The 25,225-nt window shown below is 42.6% G+C and overlaps 1 protein-coding gene and 1 long non-coding RNA gene across 2 annotated transcripts in view; one reads left to right on the top strand and one right to left on the bottom strand.

The window, feature by feature from the left end:
• The window catches only part of LOC140718837 (uncharacterized), a 49,378-nt gene extending 41,977 nt beyond the window's left edge, over positions 1-7,401 (top strand). Inside the window, exon 3 of the long non-coding RNA XR_012096807.1 lies at positions 6,510-7,401. This is a non-coding gene — a long non-coding RNA (uncharacterized lncRNA). The remainder of the gene's footprint in view (positions 1-6,509) is intronic.
• LOC140718815 (uncharacterized) overlaps positions 1-25,225 on the bottom strand; it is a 212,423-nt gene that overhangs the window by 79,433 nt on the left and 107,765 nt on the right. The window contains exons 2-4 of the mRNA XM_073033001.1: positions 21,191-21,496; positions 16,671-16,961; positions 7,395-7,685 (exon numbers count right to left, since the gene is read on the bottom strand). Coding sequence (XP_072889102.1) covers positions 7,395-7,685; positions 16,671-16,961; positions 21,191-21,496 — 888 coding nt within the window. The remainder of the gene's footprint in view (positions 1-7,394; positions 7,686-16,670; positions 16,962-21,190; positions 21,497-25,225) is intronic.

The raw sequence follows: 25,225 nt of genomic DNA on the forward strand, positions 1-25,225 counted from the left end.
AAAACCTTTTCTTTGTACTTTTGTCAGTTAAATAAAGGTTCACATAAATTAACATATCACAGATTTTTGCTTTTATTGCATTTTGGAAAATATCCCAACTTTTCTGGAAATGGGGTTTGTATATTCTACCATCATATTTGACCCACCAAAATGACCACTTCACACATATCTGGGTTGAACTCCATGGGCCACTTCTCAGTCCAGTTTTGCATCCCTTCAATATCCCGTTGTAACCTCTTACAGCCCTCCACACTATCCCCAACACCCCCAACCTTAGAGACATCAGCAAATATACTAATCCATGCCTCCACTTCCTCATCCAGGTAACTTCTAAAAATCACAGAGTAGGGGTCCCAGAAAAGATCCCTGCCCTGAGGCACACCATTGGTCACCGGCCTCCATGCAAAATGTGACTCATCTACAAACGCTCTTTGCCTTCTGTGGGCAAGCCAGTTGCCCCTGGTGCAGATGTGGTCATCTGGGAATATCTAGGATCTCCCATATTTGATACTGAGCACAGAAAACTGGCCTCTCACACATACTTTCTGTCTATTTTACGCAGATAACCTACTCAGCCTCGAGCTCTTATCGCTGAAGCCTTCCTGCTCTGTCTCCCTCTACACTGTCGCCTGCTCCGCCGACACCCACTGACCCACTGTCTTCCTTTTCTTGCTGTTCTCACTGGCCGACCTCCACGCCCTTCCGCAGTCGTGCCCCGTTCAAACCACTAAAGAAATAACACCAATCTTAATCCTTTTTATATCCTCCATTTTCTTCCCTGGTCAGTTTCCCAAAATTCTAGTCCTTATCTCAGTACCTGGACTTACCAAACAGAATGGAAAAATTCAATACAAACACGCTGTTAAGAACTGGGGGAGTGAGGGGTGAATTTGGCAGCTCCAGGATCTATTTGTATCTTTCAAAATAGATGTTAAAATTATCTTTGTTGTTTTCAAAACTCTGAATGGTTTGTGATCAGAGTACATCACAGAACCACTTTCCTTTTATAATCCTGCTCAAACTCGCAGGTTTTCTTCCACTGGACTCTTCAATATAAAAAAATTCCCTCAGAAGAAATTATACAGGAGTCTCAAGATGGCGCTCATGGAGTAAACCACTTCTAGGCTTTGCTCCAAACCTTTTACGTCTTTTTAACCTACAAACACCCCTTAAACTTATTCTAAAGGGGTCTAAACATACAGAATTTTTCTTTTTAACTATTTGAATTATTCTCAACTTGCTGAAATGTCTAAAGCAAAAGAATCGAAACAGACGAAAGAACCGATAACTTTAGAAACAGTTGTGAAGCTTATAGAAGTCAAATTTGAAGAACTGGAGAGAAAAATATTCGTAAAGTTTTTACAGTATGACGAACGTTTGAAATTACTTGAAGAAAAGTTCCAGACCCTTTCATTGGAATCACAAAAACAACAAGCAAGTATTTTGGCTCTTGAAGAAGCCGCTCTTAAGAAAGATTGTATAATCGAAAAAATACAAGAAGAACAAACTTCGACGTCCCAACAGATGGATCGCTATAAAGTTAAAATTACTGATTTGGAAAATCGCTCTCGAAGACAAAATCTTCCACTAATTGGGATTCCGGAAAAATTTGAAAGCGGTGATCTTACCGTTTTCTTCTCTAAATTTCTAATGGATGTCCTGGGTTCAGAGGTACTGGATATTCCCCCGGTAATCGATCGGGCACATCGGGTTTCCCGGTTTCAGGCGGATTCAAGTTTGAAACCACGACACGTAATTCTCCGGATCCATTATCCCCATATCAAAGAACATTTGATTCGGGCAGCTCGTAAAAAAGGTATGATAACCCATCAAGATTTCAAGTTTCGCATTTTGGAAGATTATAGCCCTGAGGTTTTACGGGCTAGGCTGGCTTTTAGATCGGTTACGTCGAATTTTCACCAGAAAGGCTACAAGCAAGTGCTGTTATTTCCAGCACACTTGAGAGTCACTCTTCAGGATGGATCTTTTTGGCTGTTTAAATCGCCAGCAGATGCTCAAGGTTTCCTGGAACAATGACATTCTATCGGGCTGACCAATGTAATCTAGCCTATAGATTTGGATCTGTTATAGATTGACGTTTGGTTTTTTTTTGGATACGGTTTACATGTATTTTTTTTTTTGCTGGGTTTATTTTGACTTTATATTTTTTCATATTATTAATCTATTAGCGTTGAAAATAACTTATTAGGGTTTTTTCTTCCTTTTTGCTTTTCTTTTTGTAAATCGATATACGGTCTCTTTTATACTTTTAACATTTGAATATTAAGATTGGGAAAAAAAATAAAATGGCGTTTCTTCGTCCCGACAGACTTCAGTGTTTGGAGCGTCATAACTGTTTTGATGTGTTTGAAAGTTTTAAACTTTCATTTATTGTTTTAATTCTTTTTTTAACCCTTTTGTTTATATACATTTATAACACTAATTTTATATTTTAACTTTTGTTATATCAACCCTTTTTTATAATGTGGGTTGTTTGTATTTTTTTTAACTTTGTTACGTTCGAGTTGCCGTCTTGAGACAAGGGGGTAATTTTAGTATTAGATTGCTTGCTTGCCTCTTTTTGGCTTTTTTCCTGGGGTTTTGAGGGTGGTGGGAGGGGGATTTTTCTTTTTTCTCTTTTTTTCGCTTGCTTTTTGCTTAGTTTTATTTCATGGGCTTATATGAAACTACAAAAATGGCTGCAGTGCTGTGACTTCCGGTTTCCCCTTGAACTTACTTCCTTCTTCCGGGTTCATGAGTTCACTTTTCTTTCAAACTTATGTGTTAACTGTAATATATATTGTCAATATGGATAAGACTATTAACTTTGTTTCTTGGAATACTAATGGTTTAAATCATCCGATCAAATGGAAAAAAATATTCCATAGAATGAATGCTAATGTTATTTTTGTACAAGAGACTCATGTAAGGAAGGTGGATAGTCAGCGGTTGTTTAGGTTTTGGAAGGGCGAACAGTATCACTCAAATTCGCAAGCCAAAGTGAGAGGTGTTTCTATTTTTATAGACTCATCAACTGCTTTTATACATCATGAAACAATTTCAGATCCGCAAGGTAGATTTTTGCTTATTACTGGTTTACTTTTTAATCAAAAAGTTGTTTTAGTTAATGTTTATGCTCCAAATACTGATTGTCCTGAATTTTTAAAATGCTTATTTACATCCTTTCCCAATCTGAATCAATATAGATTGATAATGGGCGGGGATTTTAATTGTTGTCTAAACCCTTTGATGGATAGATCCAAGCCCACTCAAACTTTTCCGAATAAATCGGCTTCTCTTATTAATTCTTTTATGATTGATTCAGCTATTTGTGAAATTTGGCGTTTTTTACACCCTAATGACAAAGATTTCTCATACTTTTCCCATGTGTATCATAATTACTCAAGAATTGATTACTTTTTCATTGATCAGCATTTCCTTACAGATGTTATGGATTGTAAATATGACTCTATTGCTATATCTGATCATGCACCTTTGAAGTTATCTATTAAGATGACGGATTCATATATTAGTACTAAAGGTTGGAGGTTTAATCCTGTTTTACTGCAGGACTCTGACTTTGTCAACTTTATTAAACAGCAAATGGATTTGTTTTTCTCAATAAGTTCTACAACAGAGACCTCTAGTGGAATTTTGTGGGATACTTTTAAGGCATATATTCGTGGACAGATTATTTCATATTCTGCTGGAGTTAGGAAACGAACTAATTCTAAAATATTAACATTAGTTGATAAAATTAAGGCAATTGACAAGATCTACTCATTGACCCCTAGTAAAGAACTTTATAAAGAAAGAGTGGAACTTCAAATGGAGCATAGTTTATTATTAACCTCCTCGATTGAAAGTCAGTTAATTAAATCGAAAGCTCAATTCTATACATATGGAGATAAGTCTGGTAAATTACTAGCTAACCAATTGAAGATTGCTTCGGATAAGCGACAGATTACTAGGATTCGCAAACAAGATGGTACTCTGACGATTGATCATAAAGAGATAAATAAAGCCTTTCAAGATTTTTATAATTCCTTATATCATTCAGAATGTACTAAGGACTCTTCTATAATGAATGAATTTTTAAGGAAATTCAATATTCCAAAAGTAACTGTTGAGGATAGTGTATTTTTGGATACACCTATTACGGAGTCTGAAATAGAAAAGGCTATTTTTTCAATGAACTCAGGTAAAGCTTCGGGTCCAGATGGTTTTTCTGCAGAATTTTTTAATTCCTTTTCTTCCATATTTTCTCCTTGGCTTTGTAAAATTTTTAAAGATGCATTAAGTATAGGCAAACTACCACAATCTTTTTATGAAGCTTCTATTTCTTTAATTCTTAAAAAAGATAAAGACCCTACTGAATGTGCATCCTATCGGCCTATATCTTTGCTGAATACGGATTTTAAGATTTTTAGTAAAATTTTGGCTATTAGATTAGAAAATATATTGCCTTGGATTATTTCTGAGGATCAGACTGGATTTATTAAAAATCGCTATTCATCTTTTAACATTAGAAAATTAATTAATATTGTTTATACCTCTTCATCTAAAATCCCAGAATGTGTCATCTCTTTAGATGCCGAAAAAGCATTTGATAGAGTCGAATGGTCATATTTATTTAATACATTGCAACATTTTAATGTTAGTTCAAAATTTATATCATGGATTAAATTAATATATCATAAACCCTTAGCTTCGGTCTTTACCAATAATCAAAGATCCCATTTTTTTCAATTATTTCGGGGTACAAGACAAGGTTGTCCTTTAAGCCCTTTATTATTTGACATTGCTTTAGAACCCTTGGCTATAGCCATTCGTGAATCACCCAATATTTTAGGTATTACCCATGGGGAGACGATGTATAAGGTATCATTATATGCGGATGACTTGTTATTATATATATCTGACCCTGAAAGATCTATTCCTGCTATTTCTTCTTTGCTTGCTCAATTTAGTAAATTTTCTGGATATAAATTGAATTTTAATAAGAGTGAACTATTTCCATTAAATATGCATGTTTCAATTTATAATCATGTACCATATAGCATTGTTACAGATTATTTTACTTATTTAGGTATTAAAATTACTAAAAAACATAAAGATTTATTTAAAACTAATTTTTTACCTTTAATAGATCAAATTAAGCAACTTGCTAATAGGTGGTCCCCACTATCTTTGTCTTTGGTAGGCAGAGTTAATGCCATTAAAATGATGATACTACCTAAATTTCTATATCTATTTCAAGCATTACCAATTTTTATTCCTAAATCTTTTTTTGATATGGTTGACTCTAAAATATCTTCGTATTTGTGGCAGAACAAAAATCCTAGGCTGGGTAAAAAATATTTACAGAAGCCTAAGAAGGAGGGCGGCTTGACTCTACCAAATTTAAGATTTTACTATTGGGCAGTTAATATACGGTATTTGATATTTTGGACACAAGAATCGACTACAGTTGCTGGCCCACAATGGGTAAATTTGGAATGTAAATCTGTGCAAGATTTCTCATTGATCTCAATCTTAGGATCTTTACTTCCTTTTTTGTTACTCAAAATGAATAAACAGATAACTAATCCCATAGTCAAGTATACATTACGAATCTGGTTTCAATTTCGTAAATTTTTTGGCTTGAATAAGTTTATGCTGTTAAGTCCTATAATATCTAACTACTTCTTCCGACCATCATCTATAGATCAAGCTTTTCTTTTATGGAAAACAAAAGGTATAACATGTTTTCGTGATCTGTTTTTGGATGATTTCATTATGTCCTTTGAACAGTTATCTAATAAATATAATTTATCTAAAACCCATTTTTTTAGATATTTGCAAGTTAGAAATTTTCTATATAATGAATTAAAGTCTTTCTCGAAAGAATGTCCATTGGACATTACAGAAAGAATTTTAGCTCTCAATCCTTGTCAAAAGGGTTTAGTAGCTATCATTTATAATATGATTATGAATGTACAGCCAGATATATCAGAAAAAATTAAGAAGGAATGGCAGGAAGAATTGCATTGTCCTATACCTACTGAACAATGGGAAAAAAATTTATCATTGGTAAACTCATCCTCTATCTGTGCTAAACATGCTCTAATACAATTTAAGGTTGTACATAGAGCTCACATGTCTAAAGATAAACTTGCTCGATTTTATTCTTATGTTAATCCAACCTGTGATAGATGTCATTCTGATGTTGCTTCATTGACCCATATGTTTTGGTCTTGTCCTTGTTTACAAAACTATTGGAAAAATATTTTTAATATTATTTCAAGAGTTTTAAATATTAATTTCCAACCACATCCTTTTACCGCAATTTTTGGTCTACCAATGATAGATAATAAGCGTTTATCCGCTTCATCCCAACTTAGGCTCAAATGGAAAATACAATTGCTTAAGAGCTTAAGAGGACAATAGCACCTAACGGCATCTCCTTTACTTGTATCTTCGGAAAAAGCTCTATTTCTATCTTTAACATCTCCATTTTTCCCTTTCAGGGTTCTTTTGAAGATTCTGACCTAGAGTTACATGCTAACTTCGGTTCTTTGAGGAAATGGGACCCGTTCTCGGTGTCTTACAACTGGCCATTTTTCAATATACCAAGGACACGGCCTAGAAGGATAGTGCGTTTTCAGGGTGCCGGGTTCACGTGGCTGTGCAGGTGGGCAGACTCGAGGTCGGTACTGCCGCAGAAAATGGGTTCGTTGTGGGAGATGGAATATTGAAAGCAGTGAGCTGGCTGCGTGCCCAGAGACTTGAGTTCTTTGGGCACAGAGCTCAGAAGAAGTGACGCAACAGACTTTTAACATCATAGATCAGTGAATTGTTTTGTTATGACTCCTCTCTAACGATGAAACGAGGGCACCTCTTTTCCCTTGTTAGGAAGAGAGTGAGAGAGCCTGTGGTATGTCGAATTACTCGGTGAACGAGTAGCGTGTGTCTTTATTGATGCTTTGCTGCATGCTTGGTGGACGGTGCTGATGCCTTTTTGCTTCTGGGAGAGGTGGGTGTCGTTGCTTTGCTGCTGCTAGTGCATGATTGGGGGGAGCTGGGGGGGGCTTTGGGGTTCTAACATTTAACTGTCATTCATTCTTTGAGGCACACCTCTGTTTTCATGGATGTTTGTGAAGAAAAAGAATTTCAGTATGTATATTGTATACATTTCTTTGACATCAAATGTACCTATTGAAAAAACCTATGGTGAATTCTATACTCAATCACATCATGAATAAACACACCGATGAAAGAAAAATGGATATCTATGTGGGAGGGAAGAGTTAGATTTATCTTGGAATAGGTTAAAAGGTCAGCATAACATTGTGGGCCAACAGTGTGAACTATGTTGTACTGTTCTACGTTCTATGAAACATAAAACTACCTACCAAAGAGGCGTAGTTGTAATATTCTCAGCTCTTGTCCATCCACAATGAAGGTGTAATCTCCTTGGTCGCCATGTTCTGTTCCATTCACAGTCAGAGCACCATTAGAGGTATTAAAGTGCAGACGAAACTTGAACTGGTCACTCGGTTCCACTAAGCTGTGACCTGGGACATGATGCAAAATGCTCCTGCCGATGAAGGTCCAAATTATTTCACTCTTGCTGGGATCAACTTTGAGTTCAGGATCCAGTAAAACTGATGAGCCAAGGAGACCAACCTCTTCTTTAACTTTATCTGTTAATAAAAATATTTGTACTCATTTAAAATGTGGTGGCTGTGAAACACTAAACAGAGAACTTTGTGAAACTACAGCAAAATAAACATCAATGGTAATAAATAAGCAATAAATATCAAGAACATGAGATGAACAGTCTTTGAAAGCAAGTCCACTGTTTGTGGGAACATAGCAATGATGGGGCAAGTGAACTTGAGTGAAGTCATCCCTTTTGGTTCAAGAGCCTGACGATGGTTGTGGGGTAATAACTGTTCCTGAACCTGGTGGTGTGAGTCCTGAGGCTCCTGTAATTCTTCCTGATGGCAGCAGTGACAAGAGGGCACAACCTGGCTGGTGGGAGACCCCGATGATGAACGCTGCTTTCCTGTAACTGCACTCTGTGTAGATGTACTCAACTGTTAGGAGGGCTTTACCCGTGTTGATGGACTGGACCATATCCGATACTGTTTGGAGGACTTTCCATTCAAGTTCATTGATGTTTCTATACCAGGCTCTGATGCAACAAGTCAATACACCCTCCACCACACATCTATAGAGGATTGTCACTTTTAAATGACAGCTTAAAATCTACTTATTTAACCTTCCTTTTAATGAACGTCGTTTTACCTTTTACTTACAAAAAAAAATAGAAAACCTAAAGCGCAATACAGGCCCTTTGGCCCACAATGCTGTGTCAAACATGTATGTACCTTAGAAATTACCCAGGGTTGCCCACTACCCTCTATTTTTCTAAGCTCCATATACCTATCCAGGAGTCTCTTAAAAGACCCTATCGTATCCGCCTGCACCATCACACACAGTCACCACTCTCTGTGTAAAAAACTTACCCCTAACATCTCTTCTGTACCCACTTCCAAGTACCTTAAAACAGTGCCCTCTCATGTTAGCCATTTCAGCCCTGGGAAAAGCTTCTGACTATCCACATGATCAATGCCTCTCATCATCTTAGACACCTCTATCAGGTCACCTCCAATCCTCCGTCGTTCTAAAGAGAAAAGGCCGAGCTAACTCAACCTATTCTCATAAGGCATGCTCCCCAATCCAGTCAACATCCTTGTAAATCTCCTCTGCACCCATTCTATATAGTTTCCACATCCTTCCTGTAGTCAGGTAACCAGAAGTGAGGACACTACTCTAAGTGGGTTCTGACCAGGGTCCTGTATAGCTGCAAAAAAACTCAATCCCACGGTTGATGCACCGTATTTCTTCTTAACCACAGAGTCAACCTGTGTAGCAGTTCTGAGTGTCCTATGGACTCAGACGCCAAGATCCTTCTGATCCTACATACTGCCAACAGTCCAACCATTAATACTGTATTCTGCCATGATATTTGAGCTACTAAAATGATCAACCTCACACGTATGAGTTGAACTCCATCTGCCACTCCTCAGCCCAGTTTTGCATCCCATCAATGTCCCACTGTAACCTCTAACAGCCCTCCACACTATCCACAACACCTCAAACCTTTTTCTCATCAGCAAATTTACTAACCCAACCCTCCACTTCCTCATCCAGGTTATTTATAAAAATCACAAAGAGAAGGGGTCCCAGAACAGATCCCTAAGGTACACCACTGGTCACCAGACTCCATGTAGAATATGACCCGTCTACAAACACTCTTTGCTGTCTGTGGGCAAGCCAGTTCTGGATCCACAAAGCAATGTCCTCTTTGATCCCATGCCTCCTTACTTTCTCAATAAGCCTTGCATGGGGTACCTTATCAAATGCCTTGCTAAAATCTATATGCACTACATCTACTGCTCTACCTTCATCAACATGTTCAGTCACATCCTCAAAAAATTCAATCAGGCTGGTAAAGCATGACCTGCCTTTGACAAAGCCATGCTGAATATTCCTAATAATATTCTGCCTCTCCAAATGTTCATAAATCCTGCCTCTCAGGATCTTCTCCATTAACTTAACAACCACTGAAGTAAGATTCACAGGTCTACAATTTCCTGGGCTATCGCTACTCCCTTTCTTAGATAAGGGAACAACATCCGCAACCCTCCAATCCTCCAGAATCTCTCCCGTCCTCATTGATGATGCAAAGATCATTGCCAGAGGCTCAGCAATCTCCTCCCTCACTACCCACAGTGTGCCTGGGGTACATCCCATCTGGTCCCGGTGACTTATCCAGCTTGATGCTTTCCAAAAGCTCCAGCACATCCTCTTCCTTAATATCTACATGCTCAAGCTTTTCAGTCCGCTGGAAGTCCGCACTGAAATCACCAAGATCTTTTTCCGTAGAGAATACTGAAGCAAAGTATTAATTACCCCCGATATTTCCTCCAGTTCCATACACACTTTCCCACTGTCACACTTGATAGGTCCTATTCTCTCACGTCTTATCCTCTTGCTCTTCACATACTTGTGGAATGCCTTGGAGTTTTCTTTAATCCTGTCTGCCAAGGCCTTCTCATGACCCCTTCTGGCTCTCCTAATTTCATTCTTAAGCTCCTTCCTGCTGGCCTTATAACCTTCCCGTTTCCTATCATTACCTAGTTTTTCGAACCTTACGAAAGGTTTGTACACCACGGTTCTTGTACCCTACCATAACTTCCCTGTCTCACTGGAACGTACCTATGCAGAACTCCACACAAATATCCCCTTAACATTTGCCACATTTCTTCCATACCTTTCCCTGAGAACATCTGTTCCCAATTTAAGCTGCCAAGTTCCTGCCTGATAGCCTCATAATTCCCCTTACTCAAATTAAACCATTTTCTAACTTGTCTGTTCCTATCTCTCTCCCATGCTATTCTAAAGGAGATAGAATTGTGATCACTATCTCCAAAATGCTCTCCCTCTGAGACCCGACACCTGACCAGGTTAATTTCCCAATACCAGATCAATTACAGCTTCTCCTCTTGTAGGCTTATCCACATACTATGTGAAGAAACCTTCCTGAACACACCTAACAAGCTCTACCCCATCTAAACCCCTGACCCTTGGAGATGCCAATCAATATTTGGGAATTTAAAATCTCCCACTACAACAACCCTGTTATTATTACTCCTTTCCAGAACCTCTCTCCCTACCTGCTCCTCGATGTCCCTGTTACTATTGGGTAGTCTATAAAAAACAAACAGTAGATTTACTGACCCCTTCCTGTTCCTAACTTCCAACCTGTCATGTACCCCGTGACCGAGTTACCAAACCAGCAGAAATGGAATGGCACGTTGGAGTCTGGTGGTACTGTAACTAAAAGTGTTTATTAGTAAATTAAGGAACACAATATCAAAAATGCAAATATACATATGAAACAGGTTAGCAATGATAAATAAAGAAGTGCAGAAATAAGAATCAAAACCAAGCTCTATCAAAGTCTAAGCGCTGAGTAGGCTACGGTCAATCATGGAAAACCCTGAACATCCTCTGCATAGCACCATCCAGAGACAGAGAAGCAGCTTCAGCGGCAGGTTGCTATCGATGCAATGCTCCTCAGACAGGATGAAGAGATCATTACTCCCCAATGCCATTAGGCTTTACAATTCAACCGCCAGGGGTAAGATATGTTAAAGTGCCGGGGTTAGGACTGAGCTTAAGTTACCATTCAATGTATTTTAGTAAACTATTTAAGAACTTTTTAAAAACTATTTATTAATGCTTTTTGAGAGGGTGATTTTAGATGCATATCATATTTATACTGAGTTAAGTATTGTATGTAATTAGTTTTGCTACAATAAGTGTATGGGACATTGGAAAAAATGTTGAATTTCCCCATGGGGATGAATAAAGTATCTATCTATCTATCTATCTAAATGAATAGTCTTAAGATAACGCAGAGTTCAGTTCAGTTTGGGTTGAGGTAGTTGCTGTTGCAATGTTGGAGAGAGAGAGAGAGCGAGCGAGAGATGAGCAGCTGCAGCAGGCAAACCTTCCGTCGTCTTCTTGTTCTGTTGTACCGTTGTGGTCACCGATTATGACCCCTCCGCTCCAGGCCAGACCGTTCTTCAGTGGTGGACTTGTCACCCAAGCGAGGGTGGACACACACACAAGCCCCCACCGGCCTGCCTTCACACTCTGTGAGCTTCTGACGGATTCCCCCGAATCGATCCTCCAGGCCCCCACCTTCCTGTGGGTGCACAACACTCTTGCAGTGTCTCGTGGTGTGTGTGTGTCCCTCTCTCTCTCTCTCTCTCTCATCAGTATAGGATGCCTCTCCCTCTGTTCTTCATCTCTCTCTCATTAGCAGCATACTTCACAGGGGGGTCAACTCCAGCCCCCATCTCCATCTGGTTTGCTCATCACACATAACAAACCACAGAGACTGTGCAGACAACCCCTCCATGACTTCATTCTTTTCTGCAGCCATGACACTATCTCTGATCAACAGTGCCACTCCCTCACCTCTTTTGCCTCCCTCCCTTTCCTTTCTGAAACATCTAAAGCCTGCCACTTGAAGTAGCCATCCCTGCCCATGCACCACCCAAGTCTCTGCAATGACCACAACACAAGTTCTGATCCACGCTCTAAACTGATCTGCCCGATTCATAATACTCCTCACATTAAAATAGACACATCACAAACCATCGGTCTGAGCGCGTCCCTTCTCTATCATCTGCCTATCCTCCCATTCACACTGTCTACAAGCTTTCTCTGTTTGTGAGCCAACCTCCCTTTCTTCCATCACTTCAGTTCGGTTCCTGCCCCCCCAGCAATTCTAGTTTTAACTCTCCCCAGTAGCCTTAGCAAACCTTCCCACCAGGATATTGGTCCTCCTCGGATTCAAGTGCAACATGTCCTTTTTGTACAGGTCACACCTGCCCCAGAACAGGTCCCAATGATCTATAAATCTGAACCCCTGCCCCCTACTCCAATCCTTCAGCCATGCATTTATCCTCCACCTCATCCTATTCCTATACTCACTGTACGTGGCACAGGCAGTAATCCCGAGATTACTACCTTAGAGGTCCTGCTTCTCAACTTCTTTCCCAACTCCCTGTAGTCTGCATTCAGGACCTCCTCCCCTTTCCTACCTATTTAATTCGTACCTCTGGCTGTTCTATTTCCCACTTCAAGATTTTGTGGACGCGAACAAAAACTTCTCGGACCCTGGCAGCTGGGAGTCAAACTACCAAGGCGTTTCTTTCCTGCGTCCATAGAATCACCTACCTGACCCCCTAACTGTAGAGTCCCCTATTATTGCTGCCATCCTCTTCCTCTCCGTACCCATCTGAGTCACAGGGCCAGACTCTGTGCCAGAGGTATGGCCACTGTTGCTTCCCCTAATTAGGCTGTCCTCCTCAACAGTACTAAAGCAGGAAGACACTGTTAAGGACAGCCACTGGGGTACTCTTCAGTACCTGCTTCTTGCCCTTCCTTCTCCTGACTGTTACCCACTTCTCTGTCTCCTGTGGACCCGGGGTATCTACCTGCCTATAGCTCCTCTCTATCACCACCTCACTCTCCCTGACCAGATGAAGGTCATCGATGTACAGCTCCAGTTCCCTAATGCGGTCTCTAAGGAGCTGCACAGCGACACACCTGGTGCAGATATGGTCGGCTGGGAGTCTCCAGGATCTCCCACCTGGGATACTGCGCACAGAAAACTGGCCTCACACATAATTTCTGTCTTCATTTTAAGCAGATAACCTACCTAGCCTCAACCCCTTATTGCCAAAGCCCTGTTGAGGCAAAGCCTTCCTACCCTGTCTCCCTCTACACTGTTGCCTACTCCACCAACGCCCACTCTGTGAATCTGTATTCTTTTTAACCTCATCCCATTGCTCTCACTGGCCGACCTCCGCGCGCTTGCATAGTCGTGCCCCGTGAAACCGCTAAAGTAGTGGTCACCAACCGGTCGATCTTTGAGACTTTCCCAGTAGATCCCGAAAAAAAAGGAAAAATAAATACACGAATACTGTTGAGAGATTGTTTCCGGGTTGGGGGGTTTTAGTTCCGTTCTTTCTGCCCGGTGCACATGCGTGTAGCTCCCCCGCACTACACAGTGTACTTCAGTGGTCCCCAACAACCGGGCCGCGAGGAAACGATGAGTCAGCTTAACCTTTCCTCATTCCCTGTCACGCCCACTGTTGAACGTACACGAGGACATTTGTTGCCGAAACGCAGTGATACCCTCGCGCCAGGGGGTCACTGGCTGGCCTCAGATCACCGGCGGGAAGTGTCATCGCTACTGGCCTGGAGCGCAGACAGATGCGCGCCACCTCTAAACCTGTTCACCACACTGATTGTTCGTGGGGAACCCGGTGCTAAAATATTCGCAGACAACCTAATTCGGGCTCAGGGTTTCGTAAGTAGCAGGGCAGCTACCTCGCTGCGATCAACAGAAACAAACTTTTGTCGGCCGATAGATCCTACGGGGTGGGGGGGGGGTGGGGGGGGGCGGGCGTGAGCCCTGTCACACTCTTTGCTTGGTCAGTCGCTCTCTCTGGACTGCGACCGCCGCGGCCCCAGTACGGGGACCTCCGGCCCTTACCTTGTCCTCTCACCCCACCCACAACCAGCCGCACCTGGTCAAGGCAGCTGGCGGCAGGCGGGCAGGAGGCTGCAGTTCGGTCCTAATGAGGCAATGAAGCTCTCAAAGCTGCTTCGGTAAGTCCAAGCACCCTGTACTTAAAGACAAACCCATTGAGTATTTTCAGCGGAAAAAATGTGAGCAAGCGGGACAGAAGTTAAGTGCCGAGAGCCGCAAAAACTAAATTGCGGAATAGACTGGACACAAGGAACCTGCTTCGAGTATCGCTGTATTCCCGTCGTGTTTAACACCACCCCCCCACTCACCCTCTGTCGGCCGGTCCGCAAGAACATTGTCAATATTAAACCGGTCCACGGTGCAAAAAAGGGTGGGTACGGTACCCTTGGTGTTTATACATTATTTCCACTTCCAGGTTGTGGGGTTTTACTTCCGGTCTTTTCTGCCCCGGTGTGCATGCGTGCAACTAATCAATGTGGGGTCGATCTTGCCTTTCACTAAGGCCGAGGTAGGGGATCTTGGGCTTAAAAAGGTTGGTGACCACTACGCTAAAGAAATAACACCAATCTTAATTCTTTTTATATCCTCCATTTTCTTCCCTGATCAGTTTCCCAAAATTCTAGTCCTTATCTCAGTACCTGGACGAACCAAACAGAATGGAAAAATTCAATCTAACCATTGTTAAGAACTGGGGGAGGGAAGGGGAATTTGGCAGCTCCAGGAGCTTCCTGTATCTTTCAAAATAGATGTTAAAGTTATCTTTGTTGTTTTTAAAACTCTGAGTGGTTTGTGACCACAGTACATCACAGAATCACTTTCCTTTTATAATCCTGCTCAAACTCACAGGTTTTCTTCCACTGGACTCTTCAATATAAAAAAAATTCCCTCAGAAGAAATTATACAGGTCAGCTTTTTTGAACTACGCTCCTAAACTGTGAAATTCAATACCTAAAACTATAAGCGATGCAGACTCAGTTAACACATTAAATGACAGCTTAAAATCTATTTATTTAACCTTGCTTCTAAAGAACGTCATCTTCTCTTTTATTTATGTTTACTTAAATTTTATTTTATTTTTCATATTTGTATTTTTATCTCATTACAAAGCAGTATGAACTACATAACCTGGATGAAAAGTGCTCTATAAATAGTTATTATAATTCTAGGGGAGAATTGAAAATCTTGCCATCATGTCATTCCCCTTTCCCCATTTCCCACACTAATCTAATGCATTTTGTATCTCCCTCCCCTGCCATCCCTTCTCTTGCTACTTTTTCCATTTCTCCAACTTTTCCATCCATCCACACTTTCACTTCACATTCATTTCCTTCTGTTCTCTCCAACAGAAAACCCAAGCCTCAGGTTTGACAAACAGTTCTTCTTCTCTCATCCCACCAGTGCAGCAATGAATGTTGGATTAAATCCCGAACGGGCTCCTCCTTGGGATGACAGGTACATCACAGAGATGGGGGTTGAATGACGGCTGCATTCAATATCTGACACCTCAGTGTTTATTCTATCAGGTGAGGTGCCCAACTTAGCCTCGACTGGAAAATACATCCACTTAAGAGTTTAAGAGGACAATAGCGCCTAACGGCATCTCCTTTACTTGTACCTTCGGAAAAAGCTCTATTTCTATCTTTAACATCTCCAATTTTCCCTTTCAGGGTTCTTTCGAAGATTCTGACTACATGCTAACTTCAGTTCTTTGAGGAAATGGGACCCGCTCTTGGTGTCTCACAACTGGCCATTTTTCAATATACCAAGGACACGGCCTAGAAGGATAGTGCGTTTTCAGGGTGCCGGGTTCACGTGGCTCTGCAGGTGGGCAGACTCGAGGTCGGTACTGCCGCAGAAAATGGGTTCGTTGTGGGAGATGGAATATTGAAAGCAGTGAGCTGGCTGCGTGCCCAGAGACTTGAGTTCTTTGGGCACAGAGCTCAGAAGAAGTGACGCAACAGACTTTTAACATCATAGATCAGTGAATTGTTTTGTTATGACTCCTCTCTAGCGATGAAATGGAGACACCTCTTTTCCCTTGTTAGGAAGAGAGTGAGAGAGCCTGTGGTATGTCGAATTACTCGGTGAACGAGTAGCGTGTGTCTTTATTGATGCTTTGCTGCATGCTTGGTGGACGGTGCTGATGCCTTTTTGCTTCTGGGAGAGGTGGGTGTCGTTGCTTTGCTGCTGCTAGTGCATGATTGGGGGGAGCTGGGGGGGGCTTTGGGGTTCTAACATTTAACTGTCATTCATTCTTTGAGGCACACCTCTGTTTTCATGGATGTTTGTGAAGAAAAAGAATTTCAGGATATATATTGCATACATTTCTTTGACATCAAACGTACCTATTGAAAAAACCTATGGTGAATTCTATACTCAATCACATCATGAATAAACACACCGATGAAAGAAAAATGGATATCTATGTGGGAGGGAAGAGTTAGATTTATCTTGGAATAGGTTAAAAGGTCAGCATAACATTGTGGGCCAACAGTGTGAACTATGTTGTACTGTTCTACGTTCTATGAAACATAAAACTACCTACCAAAGAGGCGTAGTTGTAATATTCTCAGCTCTTGTCCATCCACAATGAAGGTGTAATCTCCTTGGTCGCCATGTTCTGTTCCATTCACAGTCAGAGCACCATTAGAGGTATTAAAGTGCAGACGAAACTTGAACTGGTCACTCGGTTCCACTGAGCTGTGACCTGGGACATGACGTAAAATGCTCCTGCCGATGAATGTCCAAACTATTTCACTCTTGCTGGGATCAACTTTGAGTTCAGGATCCAGTAAAACTGATGAGCCAAGGAGACCAACCTCTTCTTTCACTTTATCTGTTAATAAAAATAATTGTACTCATTTAAAATGTGGTGGCTGTGAAACACTTAAACAGAGAACTTTGTGAAACTACAGCAAATGAGAACATACTACTGAATAGATATTGTGCCACTCTTTACTGGGGTTACAGGAACTTGTCTTTCAGACAAGAATGTTGTGGAAATTCTTTCTGGCCCAGCCTCCCACCTCAAACCCCTCACCATCTTTGGCTGATTCAACACTCTCACAATGTACCCAAACAAGCCAGATCCTGGTGTTTCTGATCTACACTGGCCCCACAACTGGCTTCAAAATTCTCTGTTCTTTCAGGAACATCCCTCAGTTTCAACACCTTGGCAACACAGGGGACAGGCAGAACCTCAGCACATGGTGGTACCTGGTGCCCATGTATTTAGTTTCCACACACATCCTGATGCAGACACACAAGAAGTTGGTCAACAGGATGAGGGACACATTGGGTACTTTTTTGCTCCCGTTATACAGGGATTTGTGCATTGTGATCTGCGCCTCATCCACTCCATCTTGGACCCCCAGATGAACCTGAAAACAGATCGGGTGATTCCCAAGCTGGAGGAGTGGGGCATGGGCAACACTTGCACCAAGTCCAGCAGCCCTGAGAGCCCCTCATACCTGATGACCAGGTTCTTCCCAGGTATCAATAGGGAGGACCCTCCCCACAGTTTCAATTTCTGTTTTACCTTCTCAGTTCACTCCAGACAATTATTCAAAGTTCAAAATGCAAAGTAAGTTTATTATCAAAGTACACATATGGAACCATATACAACAAGATTTATTTTCTTGCGGGCTCACAGTAACTACAAGAAACACAAATTAATCAAAGTAAAATTGCCCATCCAATGTGCAAAAGACATCAAACTGCAGAGATATAAAAATAAGAAATAATAACAGTAATAAATAGCAATAAATATCAATAAAATGAGATGAACAGTCTTTGAAAGCAAGTCCGTTGGTTGTGGGAACATTACAATGATGGGGCAAGTGAAGTTGAGTGATCAACAGCCTGACGATGGTTGAGGGGTAATAACCTGGTGGTGTGAGTCCTGAGGCTCCTGTAATTCTTCCTGATGGCAGCAGTGAGAAGAGGGCACAACCTGGGTGGTGGGAGTCCCTGATGACGAATGCTACTTTGCTGCTACATTACTCTGTGTAGATGTGCTCAGTGGTTGGGAGGGCTTTCCTTGATGATGAACTGGACCATATCCGATACTTTTTGGAGGATTTACCAATCAAAGGCATTGGTGTTTCCAGACCCGGCTGTGACACAACCAGTCAATACACCCTCCACCACACATCTACAGAGGTTTGTCAGAGTTTTAGATGTCATGCTGAATCTTTGCAAACTCCACACTTCCAGTCCCACATAGCCGAGTACAACTCAGTCAGTGAACCATCACCATCCTTCTGAAGGGGAGCTGAAGACATTGTGCAGCTTGTCTATTTTAACTGTTTCCATCAGGAATCTGGAGGTGCTGTCCAGCCTGTTGTCGGCACTGCCGGCTGCATCGATGATGTCACCAACCAGAATGACCAGCTGTGATGTCACCGGCAGTGGTGGGAGCGGCTCGAGGATGGCCAGCCGCTCGCTCCGCACGGGTGAGGTGTACGTGTTCATTAACCAGAGCAGAGTGTTTCAGTACATTATGTATGCCACAAGGAGCCACACCCCAACCACCTCTCTGACTTGGGTGATTGAGAAGTTGTCATCCTGTAACAGAATTCCCTGCCAGAAAAATTACTGCCCGAATCATTGCCCCCAACCACACAGATCATCGGGCCACCATCATAACCAACTCTGGTAGTTGTAGAGTGTGCTAGTCCACACTCCTGTAATGATTAGTTACCTCTGCCTATGATTAGTTCTTGAATTACATTTCACGTCCAGGTCACTCAGCCTGAGCCATCATGCCCACGGACTTGGGGAACTGCCACGCTGTGGGCTCAGATACTGAGGATGATCCTCCCACAAGTGTGGCTATGCTGGTTGCGTGCCTAAGGGTACGTTGGTCGCCGCTCACCTTCCAACAACATGCACTGGTCAACCCACACCCTCTACCTCTCTGAGCTGGGGTGTGCTGGACATTGGTCTGCTCCTGGACTCCTGGAGCTGGAAGGGAGGGGTGATGGTTCCAAGTCTCCCGGAGCTGGGGGGGGTGTCAGAGATCAACGTACAACCTCGTTTCCCAGAGCTGGTGTTGGCTAATGGCTAATGGTCTGTGTGCTGCCCCCGTCTCCCAAGGCTGGTGAGTGGTCAGCAGATTTCCTTTCCCCTTTCTGCCTTTTCCTCTCCTGTTTGGTGTTTCCTCTGCCTGGTCACTGATTTCCTACACATGCTTCATCCTGACACACTGAAATTTGTCTGGGCATTCTCAGTGTCAGCTCCCCGTTTTATTACCTGTGCCTCGGTGCCAGCATGTTTTGAACAGTCCCTATCAATATGGCCTGCCTCTCCACAGGTTGTAGCATTTCCCTTCCTGGCAGTCACCTGTCTTGTGACCTCTTGTTTGCAGTCCTTGCAGACCACTGCACTGCATTGGGCTGTGTCATGATCAGACTTGTTACAGTTACAACAAAGTGTATGACCACCTACCATAACTCCAAATCTGTCAAAGTCTTTCTGCAGCTTTTCTGCTTCCTCAACACTACCTGCCCCTCCACCTTCAACTGATATGACTGAAGCTATTCATTGAATCAGAATCAGAACCAGCTTTAGTATCACTGGCATATGTTGTGAAAATTGTTCTTTTGCAGCAGCAGTACATTGCAATACATACATGTAAAAATCAAAAAAGATTGAGGTAGTGTCCATATGTTCATTGTTCCTTGAGAAATCTAATGGCAGATGGGAAGAAGCTGTTCCTGAAATGCTGAATGTGTGTTTTCAGCCTCCTGTACCTCCTCCTTGATGGTAAATTGAGAAGAGGGCATGTCCTGGGTGATGGGGCTCCTTAATGATGGATACCATCTTTTTGAAGCATCACCTTTTGAAGGTGCCCTTGATACTCGGTTAGTGTCCATGATGGAGCTGGCTGAGTTTCCAAATTTCTGCTGATTTTTCTGATCCTGAGCAGCAGTGATCTCTCCATACCAGACAGTGGTGCAACTAGTTAAAATGCTCTCCACGTACATTTGTAGAAATTTGTGTGAGTCTTTGATGACATACCAAGACTCCACAAACTCGTAATGAAACATACCCACTGTTCTGCCTTCTTTGTAATTGATCTTCAGTGGTGTTGACACCCAGGAACCTGAAACTGCTCACCCTTTCCCAGACTTTGCGGCTTTTGGGACATTCTGATTCTGCACCAGGGGAAGACAATACATGAATGTTCATGTTGATTGGTGGTCATTTAAATCCTCAGAGTGTGATCAGGGAAGTCATTTAGTGGCCATTGTCTGTATTATCACAATGTTAAAGTGTGTCCCTGTCACGATGCATAGTTCAGGACAGGTCTGGTTTGTCAGTTAATGTTAGACCATAAGGCCATAAGATATAGGAGCAGAAGTAGGCCATTCAGCCCATCGAGTCTGCTCTGCCATTCAATCATGGGCTGATCCAATTTTTCCAGTCATCCCCACACCCCTGCCTTCTCCCCATACCCCTTGATGCCCTGTCTAATCAAGAACCTCTACATCTCTACCTTAAATACACCCAATGACTTGGCCTCCACAGCCGCTCACAGCAATAAATTACACAGATTTACCACCCTCTGACTAAAGTAATTTCTCCGCATCTCAATTCTGAAATTTTCTGGCTAGTTCAGTATTCAGAGAGCCATCCTTCAGCACTTTAACAAAAGAGATGTTTGTATTTTGGGTGTTTGGAGATTTTGCTCAGAAGCTTTCAAAAGGATTCTACTAGCTGGGGTGCATGACTATTGTAAATATGTAATTCTACAAATATTCAATATGTTAGAAATCTGTAGGTAATTATAGCGATTGAAATTGTGGTTATTCATTTGTCACTTTATTTGTGTTTAAAAAATGTAAGACTGTGTGATGAGAGGAGAATCAGATTCTCTGCAGAAATTCTGCTGTTTTTGTATCACCAGCTTCAATGTCTCTCCGATGACTCAGTTGATGAGTCACAGCAGAGGTTATCCTACTTAGACTTTGATGGAAATAAAAATCACAGATCATAGTTTCTATGGCAGATTCTGCCATTAATAAATCACACACTACATCACAAATATCTGAAACTTCTTACCAATGACAAGCAATTCCATTATTTTCAATTCGTTCCCATCAACAGTGAAGGTGTAATCTCCTTGGTCACGGGCACTTAATCTGCTTATCGTCAGTGCACCACTCAAAGTGTTGAATTGTAAACGGTCCTTGAACTGTTCACTTGGTTCCGATGTGGCGACACCAGGGACGTAATCCAAAATATCATATTGGCTTTCGTTGCTGGCTTTGAAAGTCCAAAGGATTTCATTCTTGCTGGAATCAACGGTGATTTCCGCATAGAGTAAAACTGATGAACCAAGGACACCAACCACTTCTTCCCTTTCAGCTGATTAGAATAAAAGGAAAATATAATCATTTAAACTGTAGAGCAGGTGAAAGTAAGACAACTACAGCACAGGAGTAATATTACATGAACAGATGTTATTGGACATTTTACTGCCGCTTCAGGACCAAGCTGTGTAGGACGACTTGATCTGTAGCCTTGGTCACCTGGACAATACTAATACTTACGTCAGGATGTTGTTTATTGGCCTCAGCTCAGTGTTTAACACAATCACTCCCACCGTTCTGATTGAAAAGCTCCAAAGCCTGGGCTGTTGTACCTCCCTCCACAACTGGATCATTGACTTCCTCAACAGAGGACCTCAGTCTGTGTGGATCAGAAATAACATCTCCACCTCGCTGACAATCAACACTGGCGCACCTCACAGACGTGTGCTTAGCCCACTGCTCAACTCAGTCAATAAGTACCCCCATCATCCAGGACATGCCCTCTTGTTATTGCTACCATTAGGCAGTGGGTACATATACAGAGACAGGTGTGTAAAAAGGGCCTGAAGGATCATTGGGGACCCAAGTCACCCTACCCACAAACTGTTCCAGCTGCGACCATCCAGGAAGTGGTACTGCAGCATAAAAGCCAGGACCAACAGGCTCAGGGACAGCTTCTTCCACCAGGCCATCAGACTGCTAAATTCATGCTGACACAACTGTATTTCTATGTTATATTGACTATCCTGTTGTACATAATATTTATTATAAATTGCTATAATTACACATTGCACATTTGAATGGAGGTGTAACGTAATGATCTTTACTTCTCATGTACATGAAGGATGCAAGTAATAAAGTCAATTCAATAAATAATCCTGTGATTGGGCTCGGGTTAAATCGCAGGTTGCTGAGTGATAGGAGCAAGATTAGGCTGTTTGGCCCATCGAGTCTGCTCTGCATTTCATCATGACTGATCAAATTTTCCTCTCAACTCCGAATTCCTGCCTTCTTCCTGAATCCCTTCATGCCCTGACCAATCAAAAACCTATCAACCTTCGCCTTAAATATACATTAAAAACTTGGCCTCCATAGCTTCCTGTGGCAAAGAATTTCACAGATTACCATTGTTTGGCAAAAAAAATTCTTCCTCATCTCCATTCTAAAGGGATGCCCCTCTATATTACAGCTATATTGGCCTTAGACACTCCCACCAAAGGAAACATCCTTTCCACATCCACTGTATCAAAACCTTTCACCATTCGATAGCTTTAAATTAGGTCACCCCTCATTCTTCTAAATTCCAGTGACTATATGCACAGAGCCATCAAGCACTCTTCATATGACAAGCCATTTAATTCTGTAATCATTTTCGTGAACTTCCTTTGAACCCTCTCCATTTTTAGCAGATCCTTTCTAAGATAATGGGCCCAAACTGCACACAATACTCCAAGTGAGGCTTCACCAGTGCTTTATAAAGTCTCAACATGGGTGCTCCCTTTCTTTCTTTCTCCTTAGGCCTCCCGTCCCATGATCTATTCCCTTCTCCAGCTATGTATCCCTTTTGCCAATCACCTTTCCAGCTCTCAGCTTCACCCCACCCCCTCAGTCTTCTCCCATCATTTTGCATTTTGCCCTCCCCCCCCCACTTTCAAATCTCTTACTATCTTTCCTTTCAGTTAGTCCTGACGAGGGGGTCTTGGCCCGAAACGTCGACAGTGCAACTCCCTATAGATGCTGCCTGGCCTGCTGTGTTCCACCAGCATTTTGTGGAAGGTCTCAAAGCTCCCTGCTTCTTTTTGGATTCCAGACCTAACCAATTCCCCTCTACCACCACTCTCTTCCGTCTAGCAGAATTAGTCCTTACTCTCAATAATTTCTCCTTTGGCTCCTCCCACTTCCTCCAAACCAAAGGTGTAGCCATGGGTCCCAGTTATGCCTGCCTTTTTGTTGGCTTTGTGGAACAGTCCATGTTCCAAGCCTTTACGGGTATCCGTCCCCCTCTTTTCCTTTGCTACATCGACGACTGCATTGGCAATGCCTCCTGCACGCATGCTGAGCTTGTTGACTTCATTAACTTTGCCTCTGACTTTCATCCTGCCCTCAAATTTACCTGGTCCATTTCTGACACCTCCATCTCTGGAGACGACTTATCTACTGATATCTACTATAAGCCTATAGACTCTCACAGCTACCTGGACTATTCCTCTTCCCATCCTGTCTCTGACAAAAATGCTATCCCCTACTTGCAATTCCTCCATCTCCGCCACATCTGCTCTCAGAATGAGGCTTTTCATTCCAGGACGAAGGAGATGTCTTCCTTTTTCAAACAAAGGGGCTTCCTTTCTTCCACCATCAACTCTGCTCTCAAACGTATCTCTCCCATTCCCCGCACATCTGCCCTCACCGCATCTGTCCACCATTCCACTCGGGATAGGGTTCCCCTTGTCCTCTCCTACCACCCCACCAGCCTCCGGGTCCAACGCATAATTCTCCATAACTTCCGCCACCTCCAATGAGATCCCACTACCAAGCACATCTTTTCCTCCACCCCTTTCTGCTTTCCGCAGGGATCACTCCCTACGCGACTCTCTTGTCCATTTGTCCCCCCCCATCCCTTCCCACCGATCTCCCTCCTGGCACTTATCCTTGTAAACGGAACAAGTGCTACACCTGCCCTTACACTTCCTCCCTCACCACCATTCAGGGCCCCAGACAGTCCTTCCAGGTGAGGCGACACTTCACCTGTGAGTCGGCTGGTGTGGTATACTGCGTCCGGTGCTCCCGGTGTGGCCTTTTATATATTGGTGAAACCCGATGCAGACTGGGAGACCGTTTCGCGGAACACCTACGCTCGGTCCGCCAGAGAAAGCAGGATCTCCCAGTGGCCACACATTTTAATTCCACATTCCATTCCCATTCTGATATGTCTAACCATGGCCTCCTCTACTGTCAAGATGAAGCCACTCTCAGGTTGGAGGAACAACACCTTAGATACCGGCTGGGTAGCCTCCAACCTGATGGCATGAACATTGACTTCTCTAACTTTCGTTAATGCCCTTCCTCCCCTCCCTACCCGATCGCTTATATATTTAGTTTACTTTTCTCCCATCCCCCTTTTTTTTCTCTCCTTCTGCCCATCACTCTGACTGTTCTCCATCTCACTCTGGTGCTCCCCTCCCCCTTTCTCCCTAGGCCTCCCGTCCCATGATCTTTGCCCTTCTCTAGCTCTATAACACTTTCGCCAATTACCTTTCCAGCTCTCAGCTTCACCCCACCCCCTCCGGTCTTCTCCTATCATTTCACATTTCCCCCTCCCCCACCCACTTTCAAATCTCTTACTATCTTTCCTTTCGGTTAGTCCTGACGAAGGGGGCCCAAAACGTCGACAGCGCTTCTCCCTATAGGTGCTGCCTGGCCTGCTGTGTTCCACCAGCATTTTGTGTGTGTTGCTCAACATTAGAACCTTGCTTTTATATTCTAGTCCTCTCAAAATGAATGTTAACATCACATTTGCCTTCCTCACCACAGACTCAACCTGCAAATTAAATTTCAGGGAATCCTGCACAAGGTCTCTCAAATCCCTGTGTGCCTCAGATTTTTGGATTTTCCCTCCATTTAGAAAATCATCAACCTTTTCATTTCTTCTACTGAAGTGCATGACCATACACTTCCCGACACCATATTCTATCTGCCATTTCTTTTCCCATTTTCCTAATTTATCCAAGTCCTTCTGCAGCCTCCCCATTTCCTGAAAACTACTTGCCCCTCCACCTATCTTTGT

This window comes from Hemitrygon akajei, chromosome 2 (genome assembly GCF_048418815.1).
Source record: "Hemitrygon akajei chromosome 2, sHemAka1.3, whole genome shotgun sequence".
Lineage (NCBI taxonomy): Eukaryota > Metazoa > Chordata > Chondrichthyes > Myliobatiformes > Dasyatidae > Hemitrygon > Hemitrygon akajei.